General features: G+C 41.6%; 1 protein-coding gene across 1 annotated transcript in view; it reads right to left on the reverse strand.

Moving 5' to 3' along the window:
• Positions 1 to 15,904, reverse strand: part of TNKS (tankyrase) — a 135,885-nt gene that overhangs the window by 8,515 nt on the left and 111,466 nt on the right. Inside the window, exons 14-23 of the mRNA XM_026110379.2 lie at positions 15,511 to 15,656; positions 14,405 to 14,570; positions 12,182 to 12,401; positions 11,802 to 11,911; positions 7,750 to 7,938; positions 6,168 to 6,405; positions 5,392 to 5,474; positions 3,017 to 3,137; positions 2,511 to 2,608; positions 887 to 961 (exon numbers count right to left, since the gene is read on the reverse strand). Of these exons, the coding sequence (XP_025966164.2) occupies positions 887 to 961; positions 2,511 to 2,608; positions 3,017 to 3,137; positions 5,392 to 5,474; positions 6,168 to 6,405; positions 7,750 to 7,938; positions 11,802 to 11,911; positions 12,182 to 12,401; positions 14,405 to 14,570; positions 15,511 to 15,656 (1,446 nt within the window). The remainder of the gene's footprint in view (positions 1 to 886; positions 962 to 2,510; positions 2,609 to 3,016; positions 3,138 to 5,391; positions 5,475 to 6,167; positions 6,406 to 7,749; positions 7,939 to 11,801; positions 11,912 to 12,181; positions 12,402 to 14,404; positions 14,571 to 15,510; positions 15,657 to 15,904) is intronic.

Genomic DNA, 15,904 nt, shown 5'->3' on the forward strand with positions numbered 1-15,904 from the left:
ATTCATGGCATTTCTGCATCTAAGGCTGAGCCTTACAACCACCAGGTCGGCAGCACACATTAGAGACATTTAAATTATTGTGAGCTGCAGCCTGTTTTGGGGTTTAAGCAAAACTTTCACACTGCTCCCCACGGAGCTGGTTGTACCCCTGGGAACTACAAGCTGTCCAAAGCTCCTTCCCTCTCTGCTTTGACATCTGTTGGACAATCTGGGCTAGCTTTTTGAAGCTTGCTGCCTGATTTAGGTTAAATTTGTACGAAACGGAACAATTTAGGAGGAGAGAAATTAAGAGATGCTCTGTTTTAGCTATCTTTTAAGGTACTGCTTCAGCCACCTGGTCTAATAACACTGTGACCCAGAAGCACACTTTCCCTTCAGAAAGAATACACTCCATTTTCCAATATGCCAGGGCTTGAAAGTAGGTATTTTTCTAGCTGGCAGTGGCAAAGGAGGAGGTGTTGAGATTCAAAGTAGTATAGGGAAGGTAGAAACTTTTGTTAAAAGGTCACACTCCCCTCCCCCTGGCAAATTTCCTTCAAAAAGAAAAGACTACACTGAGAAAAGATCTGTGCTGCAAAGGCAAATACATCAAGTTATAGACCATTGAAATTAAAACAGCTGTGAAACACAAGTTCGACTCTTCTGCCCCTCTGCCTTCAGTTTCGTTTCCCCCAACTCCCTTCAGAGCACAACCGGACCCTTCTCCCTCACTCCATGCGCAGAGCTGTCTAATTTTTGTATTCAAGGCTTGCTTTAACTCTGCACCTGAATATGACCTCAACATACAACTTGAAATATGAAAGGCTGGTCCTTTAAGCCAACTCTCCCCACTTGCCTAAGTACCAAATTCTTTTCTTGCAGGGAATTAGGAAGCTTTGAAACTTACCCTGATGACATTGTACCTGTTGAAGATGCCACCAGCATTTCCACCGTCCCTGTGCTCCCGGATTGTACTTTGCATCTAGGTAAAACAACAAAACTGAAGGTTCAGCACACAAACCTTGCTAGCAAGGCCAAGTATTCACACAAAGATCTCAATATTTCACGGGCAGCAATAGATGGTCTTGGTCGAAAATTAACTAAAAGGCGTCAGAAAAGAGACTTCAATTGTAAACCGAGTGACGCACTTATTTCTTTGATCACCCAACGTAGTATGCTGTTCCACACTATTGGCTGAGAAGGTGGTCGATGCAATTCCACTATTACATTACCCGATCTTTCAATAAAAACCTACATAGGAAAAAGGAGAATATTGAAACTTGCTAACAAAATTACACACAAACTGAAGAACTGCTTTAAATTGGAAAATAAAAAAAAATCTGTCTTTTAAAAAGTTATGAGTAAATGCAAAGATCATTTCAAAGTAATAACTAACGTGTTTCTGCAGTTCTACAGTTCTGCATTTATTAGTGACAGGAAGATGCTTGCACTGTAAAATCTTCCTATGTCATTAGCAGCTCTTGAGAGTTTCAACAGCTTTTCAAGGGGTGTTTAGAGCTACAGTAACATTATACAGGGGCCAATAAATATCCCAGTTTACTTGGGCAGAAAGGTGACCCTCTGTCAGGTAAGTTTACATGAGAATTCTGCACAAACTCTTTGATTTACAGACTTACTAATAAAGAACATTCCAGGCTACATTGGCAGCAGTTCTGAGTATCTAGGCTTTAAAAAATCCCAAGCACTTTTGTACCACAATCGAGGAACAACACTATACATAAATAGTGAATGCGCAGGAAAATGGAGTTTCTTCCAAGCACAGCTCTTCAGAAAGTCTCATTTTTGTTTTGATTTTTCTTTTGAAATTATATCTGCTTGCAATTTAGTTAAATAAAAGAGCATGTGTGCGTGGGAGGTAAAATTACAGTCAACTCTCAATTATACAAGAGCTGTTTATCTGGGTTATAGATTAACTCAGCCACTGAGACAAGAGAAAACAAGCTGGTTCGCATGCAGAAACAGCCTGAGAACAGAGGAGCTTAGAAAATGCCTACACACCTGCAAGGCCTTGATCCCTCTGTCCTCACTCAGGGCTTTTGCTTCCCACAGGTTTGCCTATCTTTGGCAAGCTGCAGAAACCTTAGTTATGAGAGGACATCCAAAAACCAGCATCAACATAGCTAAACCGGGACAGCACTAAGCGAGCAACTGGACCGCTTATTAAAAAAGGGGCAGGAGACAGCAAGAGAGTTTTCCATCATTGCTCTATTTTAAAAAAAGAAATTCAGAGGCCTAAATTCCACGCCAGATCTATACAATTCACAGACCAAAGCATGTTTTATCACTTTTGATGGATGCTGTGTGCTTTAGCTCTGCAGGGTTAGGGGAAGAGCTCCATTACCTTTAAATTCACCACTAAAAAAAAAAAGCAAAAAAAAAAGCCTTGTTTGTAACTTGGTGGCACTTCTGATACGTAAAAATGGTGCATAATAAAAGCCAGATGGGTGCCAAAGAAGGTGGTATTTAAAAATGCTGCCCCTGGAGCACCAAAAGTAAGATATTTGCAATACCTCCTCTTCGACAGATTGATACTCCTTATCATCAGGAGCAAGGTCAAGGAGAATGGTCCCCTGACTCACGCAGTGGAAAGTCAAGTAAGGATTGGTGCCTGCAAGGAGAATGAATTAAAGGAGTTAAAAAAACAAAAAAAACAAAAACCAACCCGCCCCCCCCCCCCAAAAACAGAAGAAAACAATACCAGCTCTATTTTTATCCAGCATCATCATTTTTCTTCTTAGATAACCCCAGTACAGTGGGAAATGCAAAATAAACACAAGCCAGAAGCACAATCTCAACCAGATAAAGTGCTTTCGTTAGCAGCAGGGGCCTTAAAAGAAGGAAGGCAAATGCACCCACCAAGACACAGCCTCGAATGTTTGAGGCTTGCCAACAAGCACATTTCCCAAACACCCAGGCTCTTTCAAGTCCTGGTGGTAAAGCCAGCATTTACAGAAGGCAACTGTTGGGAGCTCACTGTAAGCTGCACTTAGATTAATGGCTAAAATGGCATATTTACCTTGCTGCCCTCCTAGAAGTCTCTCCACACCTTTTATTAACTTGTGACGGTGTCCATAAGCATTAATCCCAATTTCTTTAAGCTCCTCGTGCCCCATGTCTGCCAATACATCCAGGGTTATCTGGAGAGGTGAAAGATCACAAAAATCAGCTGCCAAGCCTTGCCTGATTCCCAAGGCTAAAGACCTATCGTTTCAGAAAATGGAAAAGAATGTATCTATCCCGCAACCGTGTTCATGTATTTGATGTTTTATGGCACTCCTAACTGCTGCCACCTCCTGGCAAGCCTCTCCCTATCACAGGGCCATACCTGGCTGCTACAGATGCAAGTTGTGCCAAACTTTTACTTCTCTTACAACGACTAGCAAGCATGGATTCACACAAGAAGCTGTTATAAGCATTGCTGCTTATGTGGAAGGAGGATGCAAAGAAAATTAGGCCAAAACGATTCCTGAGAATAGTTTTGAACCATTCCAGGTTTCACAGTGCTGTGCAATTCAGAAGTTTCACTACACTAACAGAAATGAACATTGATCCGCTTACTGAAAAATTTCAAACGCATTTCACATCAGTATCACCATGGCGTGTGCTATTACTGTGTATATATATCCACGTCTGCATGCATGTCTATCAAACCAGTGAATCATCTATGTTAAATCATGCTCACCTATTCTATTATTTTTGGAAATAATTACCACTGTCAGTGCAGACATGAGTAGTCACTTGCTTGTAATATACTAAGATTTCTACAATCACCTGGCAAGGTCTTAAATTTCAAGGTCGCAGAGATTATTAGTGAAAGCAGAGAGGTAAAAAAAGACACTGTCAAATGAACTTTTTTTTTTTTTTTTTTAAAGAGCAGGAAATATAGGCCTGGTGAAATGCACATTTTTATTACTGTAAAGCCATTGCGTGCCAAGGTGATTGTTTTTTAGACCTTTAAGAAATGGAAAGATTTCATCTGAAGGAGATAATTGTACAAACCTACTTCCAAATTTACACAGTAAAGTGGAACTGGAAGCTCAGCAAATAATAAGAAACTGTACAACTTGATTCAAAAGATGCCGGATTGTTAGCACAACTGGCCTTGCAGATAGCACCAGAGTCCACTGTGGACAAATGAGTATCATTAATCTAAAAGAAAGCAACTCAAGCAGGGAATTCATAGCTACCCTGAACACCTGGCATACTGAGCAGAAAACACCCCTACTGAGATTGCTGTGGAAAAGCCACTAAAGACATCCATCATGTGCAGAGGAACATTAACAAACAGAAAGCAAAACCTGATGCTATAAAGTACCAGCACAGACCCAAGGTGAAAAAGCGCACATGACAGGACTGCAGTGCCTGGAAAAGAAGCTTAAGACAATATAACGATCGTAAGGGAGATGAGCTTATTTTCACAAGAAGGACAAAGGTGCAAGAAGAGCTAAGAACCTTTCAAAATGAAAGATTAGTGAAGCCGATTTGCCTCTTTAAATCTTATTAGCAAGGGAAGATTTTAAAAACAGGTTAGGAGTTAAGGAAGTAAAAGTGGAACAAAAACAGCCTTGCAAAAGGAAGGTTTGAAAACAAGGAAACAGGAATGTGAGCAGAATATAGGTTGATTTGGAGTTAAAAGAAGCAATTCCAAATTAAAGAAAAGAGCCTGCACTTTGCATATAAGCAGGGAAAAAAGATTATACAGCATGCTGACCTTCGGACATACCTCTGTTATGTTAGCATTTAGAATAGTTGGAGCTTTTTCTATAAGTAATACATTATGTTTAAAACATTTGTTTCCTCTGACTCATCATATAAGATTAGGAGCAGACGCCAGGGAATATATTTAGAACTTTTTAGCTCTGCAAATCCAGTTAATGCTATAGCCTTACCTCTATTAGGAACTGTGTTTCTGCATTCTCTACTATGACTACATCCTGGTAAACTAGATTTTTACTTCAGCTTATGGGTGAAACTGGAGTGTTTTCTAGATCTGCCACGTGCAGCACTATAAGTGGCAAAAGGCTTGTTGGGATATGATGACTGCCATCATGTTCAAAATTCGCAGGGGCCAATGTAACTCTCAGATCATGAGTCAAACTGGCAGGATTGGCAGCCACTGTTTTTTAAGAAATGGAAAAACACTGGACATCTGAATCAAACAGCCGTAGAGTCTTTCACAGGTTTCTTTCAGAACACAACGTCACTGTAAAGTATTTGGTGATTCGTTTGTAGTTTCTCTGGTTGTGTTTGTTTCCCCATAGATGTGAAGTCTTTTTTTCTCACCATTTTTAAATGAGGGAATTAAAGTATCACCCAGATTTGTTAGTTTAGTCTATCTTTAAAAGACAAAAACAGGTAATGAGTGTACCAGGGATGAGGCTTGCCACCTACCTGTTCTGTTTCAAAGATGTCCCGGAGGTGTTCAAGACCTAGGCTTTTCAGGAACTGGGTAATGTTCATGTCAAGACCAGCGACTATAATAAGAGAAACAAGTCATTATATCCCATGCACATCTATTTTCAATAAAATAAAATAAAACCAAGCAATACTACTTATTCTCTCAAAACTTCAAACCCTGATTCTTTGTTTAACCAATTCGTCTACACCTATACAAAACAATCCACTTCTACTGTATGAAAGCTCAGGGCAAAACCCAGTGTTCCATCCTCAAAATCAACTATTAAAAAGCACAGATGATCTGCAGCAGACACAGGCTCAAATTACAATGAGTAGAAATGGAAGAGTGGGTGGATTTTTGCTATGCAATCACCCAGATGCTGACACGGAGCACGCATTCCAAATACTAATCAAAGGATTTAAAAGCTTTAGCCAAAATCCCCCAGTCCTCACAATCATAATTCCTTCATCAAAATAATTCTCACCGAATTTTCTGCATAAAATCAACAGTGAGCATCTAGGCACCCAATCAGATCTGCCTTTGGACTCAGACCTAATCACTGACGGCAGGCACAGCTGAACAGCCAACAAAGCTCCAGGCAGAGCATAAGAAAACAGAGCAAGCGTCAAACACTTTGTAATGTAGATAACAGTGCGAGCTGCACCACACTTTCAGCTAGTCAGAAAGGCTTTTCAGATAAAGCAAGGCCTGCTGTGACGCTAAGCTACCGTATTCCTGGCAAGGTAAACTTATCCAGCAGCAAAGGCACCTTCTCCTTCCTTCCTTTCGGTTCCTGCTGCTCCGTCACCAGCATTCGATGCCCCTCCTACCGCTAGTTCTGCCAGAGGCCCAGTGAGGTTATCTATACTGCTGGCAGCAGAGAGGCAGGACGGTGTAGACGCTGGTGAGATGAGGGAGGCACTAACGACAGTTGCCTGAGGCTTAAAGCACGTAGGCAAAGCTTCTGGAGGCATCGCATCTATCAGCAAAGCTCGAATATCGTCAGCCTGAAAAACAGAACAAACGTTCAACATGAGGCACTGTCATCATAAGTCACTGATGTCCGTAAAGAATTCTCTTGGAATTTTTTTGAATTGATCACTCTACTTCCCATTACAAAGAAAAACTTTCATAATCTTGTCACAGGAATTCACTGTTGGAAGAACATTTTGATTCACTGCTTAGACATATACACAAAAGCTATTTTGAAACAACTTTTGAAGACTTGGGTTCTCTGTTTCTAAAGCTATGGTTCATCTCATTTCCTTTATGGCAGAATGATTTCATAGGTGTTAAAGCTAGGAAGGGCAGTGCAGAAACTTCATCTGAAATTCTTTGAAAACTGGGCCAGGCAATTCCATCTCTGTCAGGCTCAGCTTCTGGTTGAACATTTTGCTCTGGGTCAAGGTTTCAACAAAAAGACTCCACCAGTCCCTTTGCTATGAGGGAGGGAGTATGAATTTACCTAACAGCACAGGCACTTTGAAATCCAGTTAACTAAATAAAGCAGTACCCTCACTTTCAAGAATTTCCTCTTTGCAGGTTCTTGTAGAATATGATTAGGAAACGCCTTCACTTTCCCATGGACAAATCAAATAGAGTTTTCATGTCTCTCATAACAAGGCAAGTTTTCCAGAGCTCAAATTATTCTGAAAGACATTTTCTGAACTCTGCCCAAATAAATCAATGTCCTTTAATAGGTACTCTAATCAGAAGCAGACACAGCATCCAATTTGGTCGCATTCTCTCTAAAGCAACCATCAATAATGCTTAACACGGACACATACATTTGTGTCTCTTTATTAGGCTTTTTAACTGCCTGCCACCACTATCACTAATGAAAAGGTTTCAGGTACCAGCTTTAGGAAAAAGGCAATAGCCACCTTCAAATCTTGGGATATTGTTTTGGAGTTGGTCAAAGAAGAACTGCGATAACATGCAGGGGCTGATCGATATAATCATCCCCTAAATGATTCCATTCCCCTAAAGCTCCATCTTATTTTCCACCTAGGTTCAAAGAAATAATTACCAACAGTACAGAGATTGACAATCATTGGGGAAATTTCAGATAGGTTTATTTCTGTCACCAAGAACGTTGATTACAGGAATGAACCCTTAAGTAGAAGGGAACCTTAAACCACAAGCCATGTTAAGATCTCAGCCAAAAGAAAAAGCCTGGACCCATGGCCAAAGGAAATCATGAACAGTTGCCCCGGAGATGCTCATCTCCATATACCTCAGTACAGAGAAGGCTGAGGACTGCTGGTGCCACAGAGACTTAGAAAGCTATTTAATACGCAGAGATGATTTCTCCAGAGCAGTCTGTGGCTGGCACTCCAATACAAACTTACTGTTGCCAGGTCTAGTGGTGTCTGACCCTCTTGATTCTTCATGGTTGGATCTGCTCCATGTGCTAATAGCAGAGCGCAGAGCTGCGTCCTTCCTTTCTGTGCTGCTTCATGCAATGGTGTGAAGGCCCATTTATCTGTTGCATTTACGCACGTGTTGTATTTGATCAACAATGCTGCAATATCCACGTGCTGGAAAACACAAGAACATCTTTACCAATGTGTCACTGGTAAAATGCACATTTCCTTTTCAGCGTTAAGAGTGCTTAGAGACCTCTGCAATTTCTCCTCCCTTTCTTTAACCCACTTCTCTGCCTCCTATGTTTCCGTAGCAGTGCACTCCTTCAAGTACCAAACTACACTGCAGCCCAATAATCATTAAAGCTGCATCCGTGCACTACCAGATCTCCCACCAGCACACACGCGATTGGCATCAGACATAGGCACAAAACTGTATTTCTGTTAAATTAGCCAGAGTACATGGCGTGCAGTTTGTGCCAGCTGCAGAGGCAGGGATGATACCTGATCCAGCATAAAACTTATAGAGTTAACTGCCAAAATATTTGCAGACAAATTTGAACTGGCAATACAAGCTTATGAGGCTGCAATACTTGTGATACAGTATTAGAAGCTCTAAATACCAAGTGCTGAGCCACCACTTAAATGTCTGCACGCAGAAGTCTTTCATTGCACTTTCTTTCTCCCAAGACCTTGAACGCACTGGAGGCAGCACAAGTTTGATCTTTCTCCAATCACACTGTATCAGAGAAATGTCACTGATGAAGCTCATTATGAATGTGATAGGGGACAACTGCTTTAATGAAAGCAATGATTTTACAACCCCATCCTTCCATGAATATCCCATCTTTGAAGTCTTCCAAGTTAAAACAAGACAGCAGAAAAATGGCACATAACAATTTTACGTGCCACTTTGACCAGTAAATATACCTGTGCAATGCAGCTTATAAATACAAAAGCAGGTAGTAAAAATGAGTAGGTAGGAGCACGAAATGTTAAAACAGTAAGTAGAAGCCCAAAGACTTTTGCCAATGGATTTCATTTTTCCTCTCAGCAGCAGCAAGGTGACTCTCAGCAGCTGTAGTCAGAGTGCCCACTCTCTGAATAAATGTGGTTTGAAAAGACCACTGACCTTATTTTTCCCCTCTTCTAAACTTTTAAAGCAATTGCTGTTCCCTCGACTTTTCTGCCAGATGACATAAAACCCTACTGAGGGATCCGCAGCATGAAGTGCTGGGGGGCGGAACTGAAGGAAATCACTTTTGTGAGGCAAAGGTCGAGTCTGTGAAACCTGTTGGCTATAAACTTCTGAAGCCAGTACTCATCTCTGCTCTGTCTCCCATCACAGAGCTCTGGAGGGGCTGAGGACATCTCAGCAACAAGTATGGGTCACCACAGGGAAAGCATACAGCAGCTGCTAATTAAAAAAGCTGATGGAAGAGCACCCAACACAGCCTCATTAACTTTTCCTAGAGATGGTAAGGCAACCAAATTAGATACGTGTGATGATTTTTAGAAGTGATTATCAGTGTGAACCAATCTCTGACATTTCCCCGTGCCAGTAAGGAATGCTTTATCTTTCCATAAAGTGCGTGCTTTGGTGCCTTTTCTTTTCAAGCACAGAAAACAATCTTTGCAGCAGAATCTGCCAGTAGATCTAAGGAATGTCCTGGGCGTTTATGCTTATGGTAGGTGCTGATGAACAACGTGTTTGGTGCCAGGGCCCAATGGCATAAAAACATTTTGCACTGCATTTCTAAAGTAGATGCAACCTTCAGCATGATTTGGAGCTTTTTGCTCCTTAGGACACCAGGAGCCCTGGCTGACACAGGGGATCAATCCAAATGATGTAGGCTGTGTTTCACTGATGTGCTCTCCTTAAAAACAAGATGAGCATTGCACTTGATATTTCATTTGGATCTCAAAACAAAGCAATCATGTGGATGCGTTAAGATCATCTCTCTTAGATCTTGCTCTTTTTGTGCCAGGGCCACGCAGTAACCAACAAAGCATCAAAACCATTAGACCATCGAAAACACCAGTTCTTGAGCTTCCTGTCGTCTACCTGTGATTATAGGTCTTTCTGTGGGGACAAATAGTTTGTGGAGATTCACATTTCCTCTCTATTTCCTGGAAACAGAACCTCTTTGTGTGACTGTGGAAGGCTGGCAGTGATGTCCACATCTTTCTTGCAAGCCCATGTTTCCTAACACAACAATAAATCTAGTGGACACCTTTAAATGGCAGATGCAAGAGACGTCAAAGACGCTTCAGCAAACAGCTTTGTCTCTTGTACTAATTCCTTCTTTTGCCTTCTTCATGTGGGATTTACAGTTCTGTAATTGCTTTTTTCAACTGCTAACTTGTTAAATTTGCTGACAAAAAACCCCCAAAGTGTATAACTAGCAAGGATTAAACACTGTGCAGTGCCTTAGAATACAGAGGATCTTTCCTGCACAGCATCTGAGGACATAGTAATGGAAATATAAAAGCTAACAAACATGACAAATAACCACTAGCTCTGTTGCAAAACAAAAATGCTCCCTCCTCCCCATTGCAAAAAACTGATGTTAAGGACAGAATTGTGGTGACTGCTACGAACAAAATGGAAGAGAATAGTCTCTTAAGTATGTGAGCATGCATGCTACAGAGAATTTACAGAAGATGCTGCGCTGTCTTAATTCAAATTAAAGACATGAAGTCATATGAAACAGAAAGGAAGAACCACTGGCTGCCATCCCCACTGCAGTACATCATCCAGATTGCCACTGTTTCTGATATAGCCACTATACCAAAAAGAGCCTGATGGCACTGCCATTTTACCAGAAATCAACCTAGTGCCTGCTCTGGTGGCCCTCTGACCTGCTGCCCTCAGACAGGTTGCCCTTTCCCTCCCCATTTCTTGCATCTCAAAAGGTTCCCACTTCCCATTGGGGTGCCAACCACTCACGCAAGCTTTTGGCATGACCTGCTGAAACCCTCCCTGGTTTCTCTGAAGCTGCTCAAAGTGACTGCTTCCCATGTCTTGAACTAAACCATCCAAAGGAGATTCATTTCTGGCATCCTCTGAACCTATTTTTGTGTTCCCCGGCTCAAGAACTGTTAATACAACTGCTGTGAAACCATGTACACATGAAAGACGGACCATTTGATAACATTCATTTGGGCATGACTGATAAAACCTTCTAACTATAAAACCTTGCTCCCAGAGCATTTGCTTTCTGCTTTGAGGCTATATCTGCTATCAGGCCATTAACTTAGTGCCATGCACATAGGCTTCTACTGGACATTAAAGCACTGCTGGGAGCTTGTCAAGCACTGTCTCTGTACAATTGCTTGCAATAGATTTCTTCTCACTTCATCCACAATTAAAAACTGCATACAAGCAATCTATCTGGCATCTGCACAGGTGGTGTGCTCAGAGATGCTTCCTCCTGTATGTTAATCAGCCAGCAGGACCTGCCTCATCGGGAAGGGTTTGGATCAGCTATAGCCGGTAGCCCAATTGCACCAGACAGCTCCTCCAGCACGTTCATACTCCAAACTCAGTCACTTCAGGCAATTTAGCTTTGTCTGTTTTGGAACCAGATGGTCCCTGCGGCACAGACTGATAGTATCCTCGTGCTTAACCATAGCTCCCCCCCTCAGAGACCAGCAATAACAGACCTCTGTTTTCCTGCCAACATCTGGACACAATTCCCAGGAATTGTCCTCTTCCTTCCTTCAAGTCCTCCAGTGACAGCTCCAGGTCTTGCCTGTTCTGACAGTCACCCAAAATTTAACATTGTTCAGAACTGTACATCTGCTCAGTTACATGGAGGCTACGTTCTAGTCATCTTTCCAAACGCAGCCTATAACCGCTACAGAGTGCCTGAATCTGTCTTCCTGAGATCTGTGCTACTGGGGCTGCAAGTACTTCATGCTGTCAGAGACTGAACTTTGTTCACAGCAAGACAGATGAAATATAAACCACTTTTTGTGGCTTCTAGGAGGAGACTGTAGTTTGTTCACTCGCACGCTTGAGTGCCTCTACCTACCCCATAGGATGCTGCATTGTGAAGGGGGATTAATCCTCCTTTGTCCTGTGCGTTAACATCGGCACCGTGCTCGAGAAGGTATTCAGCTACTTCCAAATTGTTGTAGCCAGCTGCAGAAAAGACACAAGAGATCAGGTATCTGAACAGCTAGACCAAAGGAAAAATGTTAGGCAGAAAAGCTAAAGCAATTTTTAGACTGTAAAAACTCCTCTTTTCCGAGTAACTGTATTGCCTCCTGAAACACAGCTGCTGTAGTCACAACTCTCTGTGCAAGACAGTTCTCTGTGAAACGCTTACTATGCCAGCCCTGTTTCTTGGTGATTAACTTCTGTAACCCTGTGATAAAAATACAAGCCTACAAGACCTGGTGAGTCACCCACCTGCAAGATGTAGTGGGGTTGAATTTCTTCCCTGGGTATCTCTGCAATTGATATTTTCTTGAGTGCACAGCTTCTGCACTCGTGCCAGGCACCCCTTCTTGGCAGCATCTAGCAAGGCAGCATCTCCCCGTAGCAAGTCCTGGATGTCCGTGTCTCCTTCTTTCACTAAATCCAGAGGAGTGTTCCCATCTCGATTCTTTTTTGTAGGATCAGCTCCATGCTGCAAAGAGCAAGGCAGAATGCTACTGTCATGACCACAAGTGTGGTACATCAGCACGTCGCTTATCCTGTGGCGTTGGATGGGGTGGGGAGGATGGCAAGCGCTGCCACTGCCCTGCTTGCAACTGAAGCAGCTTCAGGCACAGGCCTTGCATATAGCCATACCATGCTGCCACAGCAGATGTTAAAGAACAGCCAGGCACTCCAAATACCTGCTGAGCAGTCCTCTCCTACTCCTGTAACCTGCCTGGCACTGGCGTTTCCTCCCCATGCCAGTCTGAGCTAGCGAAGCCAGACCCTGGGTTTCACTAAATGCCACCCGGCTATTCAGAGGGAATTGTTTCAGAAAGAAAGGCTCTTCTTAGAGTGGGAAAAATACTCATTCCTACACTTTTCACTAGATAACCTTTCGCTTAGCAGATATTCTCCAGAAAAAATATTTAAGTGAAGAGGCAGTGTCTTCTGAGATCCCTTCAAACACATAGGAGCAAATGAGGTGGTGGTGGTGGTGGTGGTGGGGTCAGTTTAAAGAAAGGCCTTGTAAAAGGAAAATCTCGCCAAAAAGCCTGTATGTTTCTGTTTCATTATTTAAGCAGAACAAAACAAAAAAAGCCCAAGTCAGAAGGAGCCAAGCTTGACGTCCACGGCTCAGCAGAACTGAACAGCAGTGCCAGCTGGCCTGAGACACACAACAGGGGAAGTCCTTAGCACACTGCAGCAAAAGCGTAAACCCCTGGACAGTGTACACCTGGAGCCAGAGCCTTTACAAAACTGTGCCAACTTAAGGGCATGTTTAGCTCTTGCACAGGCATGATTTTGAAAAGAAAGATTTCGGCACTTCTCTATTTCCTGTGGTACATCCATTACTTTGAAGGATCCTTTGAAGTTGAACACAAAAATGGCTATATTCCTGGCAGAATAATCAGACAACTCCAGAGCTCTCCAATGTCTATAAAATAACATTGTGCCTGAGAAATTATGAGAGCTAATTCCATGGGAGCTCCTATAGCTTGAGGCAACTTTTGTATTTAGGTGGCACTACCAGGGCCATCACTGAGCCTACTCCACAGACATCCCTGAATGATACCTTCTGGTTTCCGTTGCAGCTATATTTCAAACAGATGTGCTACCTCTCTGAATGCTTTTTTGCTAATCGGGTGAAATCATTAATGGAGAAGAATAGAAAGAGCAGGGCTTTGCAGCAGCAAGCAAAAAAGAAATGTGAGGAAAAGAGCTCAACAATTTTAAGACTATGCATATTCTTATTTATTCCTATTTTAAATGCTGTGCTCCAGAGGGGCATGAAATAGGAGAGCTAAAACAGGAGCCAGAATTGGTAAGATTACTGACTAAATTCTAGCACCCTCCTACCGTCGCAAGGCAGGATATGACCTTACATTAAAAAGTCTCTCAAACTCTGGTTCTTCACTGAAAACGTACTGGCATTACCCTTAAGCCTTTTCAAGCTTCTCCTGCTGTTTATAATGAATACTTATTTCACACTATATTAACTTACATTTCCTCTAGCAGCTTGCTAAATTATACATTAACTTAGCAGTTTTAAATTTCTCAAATATCAGTCACTTTCTAGGAGCCACCTTCAGTTATTTGCTCTGTAACACACCCTTGCATATGTACTTACAAAGGTTTATTTAACTGCAGTGACTGTTCCAGAAAGTGATGAATAGGATGAGGGGTTTTTTGTACTCTTTAGACAAACCCAACTTTTTCTGGTTTGTATGAGTCTTGTGCTACTTGGCTAATATTATCAACTGAGTGTGTTACGCTAAAGTAATACATGTCCTGAAAAAAAGTATCCACGTTGATGAACCTTTATATAGTGAACCTATCTTACACAAGAAACCATCTGACAATTCTAAGATGAAAATAAATTCAAAGATACGATAAAGAACTCACTCAATGCAATTAAATTTGATTATGATCTCAAGCAAAACAGAACATAAATGCACTTAAAGATACATTGGAGAACTCCATCTCACATACTTTTAAAAGCAGCTTGCAGATTTCATATTTTCCTTTTGCTGCTGCTTCATGCAGGGGAGTGAATTTCCACAGGTCTGCTACGTTGACAGAAGCGCCATGCCTCACTAAGAGCTCAGCCACCTCGTAGTGTCCGTAAGAACAGGCATTGTGCAGGGGTACTAAGCCACTAATCCAAGAGAAAAAATTAACAGCTATAGAAAATAAAATCCAAAATGCAATCATACAAAGTTCCAAGAGATAAATCACCCATTTCCACTAGACATTATCCATCTCTTTCGGTCTTTCCAATTTTCATGGCTTTATTTCCTTGCTATTAAGGTATCTATGAAATGAACACCATTTTCCTCCTTCAGTTCCCATCCAGGAGACCACTAAATGCTGAACAAGCACCAACTGTTACTACTGCTACAAGCCTGACTTTAGGGTTGTTAACAACAGCCTGACTTTGGACATTTGAGTGTACATTTCGAAAAAGGTATATAGCTGTACAATGGGTCTGAAGTATGGTTATTAGTAAGCACTGCACACCTGATATCATGGAAAGATGCATAAAAATTTTTGTTGGGGATCTTCAGGATCTCAAATGCTTTCCAGTGCCCTACCTTGGACCAATATATCGGAGTGAAAGATCAAACACAATCACTGCTATTCTACATGACCTCTTGGCAAATAATGCAAAAACCTGTAAATGCTTTGTTATCATAATTAACTGAGTAACTAACTAACTTAATAGAAGCTAGCAAAGAGGATTAGAAAAATGATCAGAGAGAATCCTGGCATTTTACCTCACGCCATTCACACTAATTTTAGATCACCTGAAATATATGACAGGCTGCTTTTAAGCACAAAGTCTCTGCAATGGACAGAAGGGAGGAAGAAAAGAGGCATGAATTACAGTGCCAGATATGTACTTGATAATGGCTTCGCCAGAAAACTAAACATTACTTAATGGTGCATTAAGTCTTCCTACAGCGAATGTCAGGAACAATACAGAACACAAGAGAAAAAATATGATGGTTACTGAAATCCAAAGCAAAACAAATAGAGCGGGTAGAAATATCACACTAACAGAAAACTATGGAGCATATCACAGAATGAAAATTTACCCTTTATCTTTGGCGTGCACGTCGGCCCCATGGTGCAACAGATACTCCACCACTGACACGCGGTTATATCCTGCAGCAAAGTGCAGTGGCGTTGAATGACGGCCTTCCAAATCTCTACAGTTCACATTCTGAGGGCTACAAAGTTGCTGAGAAGACAAAAGAAGAAACAAAATCTACTACAGAACTAAAAAACCCCAAACCCTGAAATCACCCCTCCCCAAAACAAAATTTGATCCATAGATCAAATTTTATAGTTCTAGTTTTATAGTCCTATTATTATTATGCAGTAATTTTTATAAGTTAGCTTTTAGAAAATTTCTTTCCAGACAGGTGAGGTTAAAAATATAGCTTCTCTAACTTTATGGCTGAAAATGCTTCTATAACAACCAAGATT

This window comes from Dromaius novaehollandiae, chromosome 4 (assembly GCF_036370855.1).
Source record: "Dromaius novaehollandiae isolate bDroNov1 chromosome 4, bDroNov1.hap1, whole genome shotgun sequence".
NCBI lineage: Eukaryota > Metazoa > Chordata > Aves > Casuariiformes > Dromaiidae > Dromaius > Dromaius novaehollandiae.